This window comes from Equus przewalskii, unplaced genomic scaffold (genome assembly GCF_037783145.1).
Source record: "Equus przewalskii isolate Varuska unplaced genomic scaffold, EquPr2 contig_6335, whole genome shotgun sequence".
Taxonomy (NCBI): Eukaryota; Metazoa; Chordata; class Mammalia; order Perissodactyla; family Equidae; genus Equus; species Equus przewalskii.
Window position 1 is genome coordinate 32529 of NW_027227860.1, and position 6000 is coordinate 38528.

The 6000-nt window shown below is 34.4% G+C and overlaps 1 protein-coding gene across 1 annotated transcript; it reads left to right on the forward strand.

Annotated features, from left to right (window-relative positions):
* Positions 1-3256: 3256 nt before the first annotated feature.
* Positions 3257-4216, forward strand: LOC139081335 (olfactory receptor 52N2-like). The gene is given in 1 exon segment (XM_070606827.1): positions 3257-4216. A coding segment is annotated over 1 exon segment (960 nt).
* The last annotated feature ends 1784 nt before the right edge of the window (positions 4217-6000 follow it).

Consider the following 6000-nt stretch of genomic DNA (forward strand, 5'->3'; position numbering starts at 1 on the left):
CAGGTATAATTCCAGGTTTATACTGTAATGGATACAAGATGGTTCATAAGTCCCATCAGAGGAAAGCTGTTAAAATTTGAGGGTAATTATTAAGGAGGTTTTCCTTGTTCAGATATATTCTAAATATAGATCTAATTTCAACAAACCTAAATTTACCTCCTCCCTCTTCAGAGGATATCTATGGGACATCTATCTGTGAAGCTCCAAACACATTTTCTCCTTGTGTTTGAAAATCCCCAGAGAAGCCACTAAGTGTCACTATATAGGATTCGAAACCAATGCTGTGCAATTTTTCTGAACCATATCAGTCATGAATGGGGATTTAAGAACATCTGACATCAGGTTGTGTTTGGGTGATTCAGAAGAAAAAATATATAATATACACAGAAAATTTGCAACTGAATGGGAGAGATTTGACTGAGAGGGTGGTTGAAATAATAAACATTGAATTATCTGACTCTTTAGACTTCTGAAACCAAACGGATTTGCAAACTGCCTTGAAGAGGGACAAGGAAAAGTGGGGGAAAATTAAATGTAGTTTAGGCACTGGAAGAAGGAGATTCCATGGTGCTGATCTCAGCAGGACCAAAGGGATAATGTTATAGGTAAGCAAATTTCTGTATAACAATATCAAAACTTCTCTGCTATCCATAGATGGAGGAGTCTTCTGTAGGAAGTGGTAAGACCTCTACCAAGAAAATGAATTAGTGCAAGACTTAGACAGAATTCCAGTGAGGACTGTGCAGCCCAGCATCCTGACAACAACATTCATGACACATCTTTCTCCTTTGCTTGAATACGTCTGATGACAGTAATCTTGTTATCTTATTAGAGGTCTCTATCTGCATGAATGAACAACATTACTTAAACCCAAGTCTACTTTCCTATAACTTGCTCTCTTCATCATATATATGACCTTAGAGTGTGCAAAATAATACAAAAGGCAATTACATACATCCATTCCATGTACTAGTCCCAATTATAAATATCTCCAATTTCATTTGCCTTCCTCCATATACACTTTATTTTTCAATATGCACACTAATTTAAGGTATTTATATACAATCATAAATGCCTTAAGAAGAAGAACCAAAAAGAATTTTTTGAAATTCATTCATTAATTCATTATAGAACTTTTTTCTTGTGCCAGTTACTATTTTATGTACAAGAGCTATAGCAGTGAACAAAATAGACAGACATCCCTGTGTATATAGATCCGTCATTATAGTGAGGGACCAAGGACAATACTGATTGCCATGGAGTAAGGGAAAGCTGGAAGGAAGATATTATACTAAGATCAGCCGTCGTCTGGGGTGGCAATTTTAAATTGAGAAGTAAGGAAAGGGCTTACTTTGGGTTTGACACTCAGTGGAGATCTGAAAGTATTGAAGGTTTGTGCCATGATATTATCCGGGGAATAATAAAACAGGCACTGACAGTGGCAAGTGGAAATGCCCTGAACTCTGCACCCGTTTCATGAGTATGAGAATCCTCTACTAGGTGGTTCAGAGTTGGAGCAGTGGGATACACATTCAGAGATTTAAAAGTGTCCTAACTGTAGGATGTTGTAAACAAATATAAGGGTGTTGGCTTTTGCTCTGAGTGAGAGGTAAGGATATTGGAGGTTTAAGGCATGGCTAAAAATGGTTTTACTTACATTTATTTTATAAAGCATAATAATGGTAGTAATGCTAACAATAACTATGATAGTACTATACATTTTGCTTATTGTGTTCCAAGTTGTGGTGAAATTCTCCATGTTTACTCTTCTTAACATTAAAAGGCATTTACAGTTGAGCAAATTGTTTTAAAAAGTCATCATGTCTAATCTATTCCTATTTTCTAGAAAAGTTTGCTTCTATCTTTTTTATATATTGACACTGTTTATATAGCATCATTTGAAATGTTTTCAACTGGTTAAAAACAATGGTTAAAAAAATACTTATACGGAAAACCCTACGCTAAATCTCACAAAAAAATATAAATGGAGAGAGAGAAACTAAAAGCAATCAAAATGAGAACTTTGGAAAAGACTGTCATCTGGAACAGATTAAAATATAACAGAAGAATATATTAAACGATTTTTGAAAATACAATAAATATACAAATATAATGCTGTGGGAAGACAACTCAAGTTGGTAATCTCAAATGAAAAAGAACTAAGAAAGAGCTTTTAAAAATACAAGATAAACAAATAAATTAAAAAATAAAAAATAAAATAAAATAAATAATAATAAAAATAAAAATAAATATATAACTACAAGATAGAGAAGAAATTTCTCAAAAATAAAAAAGATCTAGAGTCTTATGATTTTCATCAGGAAGATTTCAGGCTAGATCCATGTCCCAGAATATAGAAGATAAGTGGAAAGCTGTTTTCAAAAAATAATTAATAAGTTATTCCACCTTATCCAAAATAAATATTATAGTTATTTAGGAACTTAAAGTAATATACCAAAAGGAGACATATAAATTGTGATTATTCACAGCTATATACCATGCTTATCTACACAGAAATTTGAGAGAATCAATAAAAATTATGAGAATTAATTAAAGCTTGAAATGTCATTGGTTAAGTGCAAATGCTTAAAACTTTCATGTTTACTAGCAAGAAATAATTAGAGATATAATGCAAAATGCACATGGTCATGTTTTGTAAGTTGTAGCTTATTATATAACTTTTTGGCCTGTCAAATCTTCTGTGCTGATGGTTCTGACTTGGAAAATCCAGATTTTCAGGTTTAGACTTTTACATAGATCATGTTTAGCCCCTAATACCTGTGTGCAATAAGCAGGTACTCACATAATTTAATTGAGTATAATCTAGTGGACATCTGAAAGGACTTCTTGGAAGAAAGGAACATATGTGAGGAGTTAGGAGCATCAGTGTTATTTAAATAGGGTTCATAATTTGAAATTGGTCAAGGGGGCAAGAATAAGCATGAGTGACTGGTCTGGGAATGTAAGCAGGCATATACAGAGGTTACAGTAATTTTACTATGTAAGACCAGGGCTTTGCTACTATGTTTACACTATATTTGCATTCTTGTGATTTACTAACAGGCCCAGGACCACTAAGTAGGATCAAAGAACACAGTTTTGGCACAAAGGATGATTTTTCTCCTAAAATTATTATTTATATTGTGCAAAATACTTGTTCATATTTTTTATCTAGCTGAAAATAATATCACTACTATCTTCTCGTATAGGACATCTTTACTGGTATAAAAAGTAACATGCTTTGCAATTGACCATCATGCATGGAGCCAACAGCTCCAGCCTGACACCAAGGTACTTCATTCTTAATGGGATTCCTGGGCTCGAAGCCACACACATGTGGATTTCCCTGCCATTCACCTTCATGTACATCATTGCTGTTGTCGGGAACTGTGGGCTTATTTACCTCATCAGCCATGAGGAGACCCTGCATCGGCCCATGTATTACTTCCTAGCCTTGTTGTCCCTTACAGATTTTAGTGTGTGCACTTCATTTGTCCCCAATATGTTATGTATCTTTTGGTTCAGTCTCAAAGAGATCGACTTTAATGCCTGCCTTGTGTAGATGTTTTTCATCCACATGCTGACGGCCATGGAGTCTGGAGTGCTCATGCTTATGGCTCTGGATCGCTATGTGGCCATTTGCTACCCTCTACGCTATGAGACCATCCTCACCAACACTGTAATTATCAAGGTTAGTCTTGCAACCTTCATTCGAAGTGTGTCGCTCACGATCCAGTTTACTTTCCTGCTCAAGCATCTTCCCTACTGCAGGGGCAACCTTGTCCACCATACCTATTGTGATCATATGTCTGTGGCCAAATTATCCTGTGGCAACATCAAGATTAATGTTATCTATGGTCTCATAGCTGTCATATTCATTGCAGGATTTGATATGTTCTGTATCTCCATGTCTTACACCACTATTATCCGTGCTGTAGTCAATCTGTCATCTGCAGATGCTCGCCAGAATGCCTTCAGCACCTGTATGTCACACATATGTGCAATTGTCATCACCTATGTCCCAGCCTTCTTCAACTTCTTCACTCATCGCTTTGGGGAACGCACTATACCTCACCACGTCCACATTTTTATAGCCAACCTCTACCTGTTGCTGCCTCCCACCTTGAACCCAATTGTCTATGGAGTGAAGACCAAGCAGATCCGTGAAGGAATGATCAGATTGTTTTTTAAAGAGAAAAGTATTTTGAATATTTGATAAGTTTATGATATAGAATTCTTCATTTATAATAAAGATCAAAGTAAAAGTTATAGAGGAAGAGAGTAAATGCAAAATTCAACAACCATCAGTCAGGAGAAAATACCCGTCAATATTCTGCAGTAAAAATTATGAAATAATCACAAAACTTTTAACCTGAGCTCTCCAACTTGAAAGAAAAAAATAAAATAGGAAATAATTATATTTCTCACTTAGTTTTACTTTAGTTAGATCTTGTGGTATGGATGCAAAGAATGGGTTATTTAGGATATCCAACTTCTTCAAGTAAACTCTTGAGGACTAATGCACTTTGGTCTAGCACTGTGGGGAATATATAGGAGAGAATCAAGAAAATCAGACAGCCTAGTGAAACTCTAGAAGATTTGGGAAGGAACATATGCAAAACATCCCATGTGTTACAGGGAGGCAAGAAACACTTCCCAAGAACATCCACGCTGAATTCCAGAGGTCCTGTCATCCTTCTCATTCCACATTTATGTAAAACTTGTATAACTTAGAAAAAAATTATTGTCTTCTCATTTATCTCTGGCATTCTGCTACCTAGGTAATTATTTGGATTCCCAAGAATGTGCAAGTGTACATACAAAGGAATAAATGTGATTACTGGAAGGAGTAAATATGATTACTGGAGTTCGTCATAATCTGGCAAGTGCTACTTGGAGTTAATATGGAGCAGAATTTTGAAAGACAGAATGGATACCATTTGGTATCCAATAATGGTGGATTGACAGCTGTTTGAGGAAAGGATCTGTGAGTAGAGGAAAGGAGACTTGGAGGAAATCTGTGTACTTTGAGAATCAAGGGTACCTGGGCTTGACTGCTTTACTTGACTTTAGTATAGAGGGAGATACTGAGTGATCAGGGAAAATGGAGAAAGGAGTACGTTATTTACATTCATGAAAAAAACAGAAAAAACAGAAATGAAGTGGAATGATAAATGTGGTATTCAGAAATAGGAAGACTGAATGAAAAATGAGAAAGAATGAGAACATAAAACAAGAGGAAATTGAGTGATAGAATGCTGTCAGGAAAGGGATACAAATAGATAAGTAGATAGAGATATTAATTATATTGATTAAGATTATATTCTTATCTGCTAATATGAAGAAGATATTTTAATCTCATGTTACATATAGTCAAATGATTGTGGAATATAATAAACGCACCATGTATTTTTTCGCAATATAATCTTCACACATTTGGAATAAAAATCTGTGTTTAAAAAAATACTAACATTATAAAAGTGCATCTATGGATGTAAATTACAAACTTATATAATTAGTAAAGTTGCTATTTATTGGAATCATGTTTCTGAATTTGGTAAACTTTGTTCATCAGGTATTCTCATTTAAACCACATCAAAACACCAGCAAACATATGAAGAAATTACTTTTCCTAAACTGCCATTTTTAAACATATATATTTTGTCAGGTATTATAATAACGATGCATATATACTATGTTGTTGAAATTTTACTTCCAAACTATGGTGTAGCTATAATTATCCCCATTTAATAGATGAAGAATATGAGCTACAGAAAGAGCAAGCCTGGATGAATCTCAGAACATTACGATTAAAATGTAAATACAATATGTTCATAGACCTATGCTTTAGGAACAGGGTATAGGAGACAACCACAGCAACAAAGTAAAACTAGAACATAAAATTAAAAATCTGGAGAAATAAAATGAAATAGATAAGATTTATTTGAGAACCTAAGTAACAATCTTCAATTAATTTATGTCATCTTCCCCATTACAAAC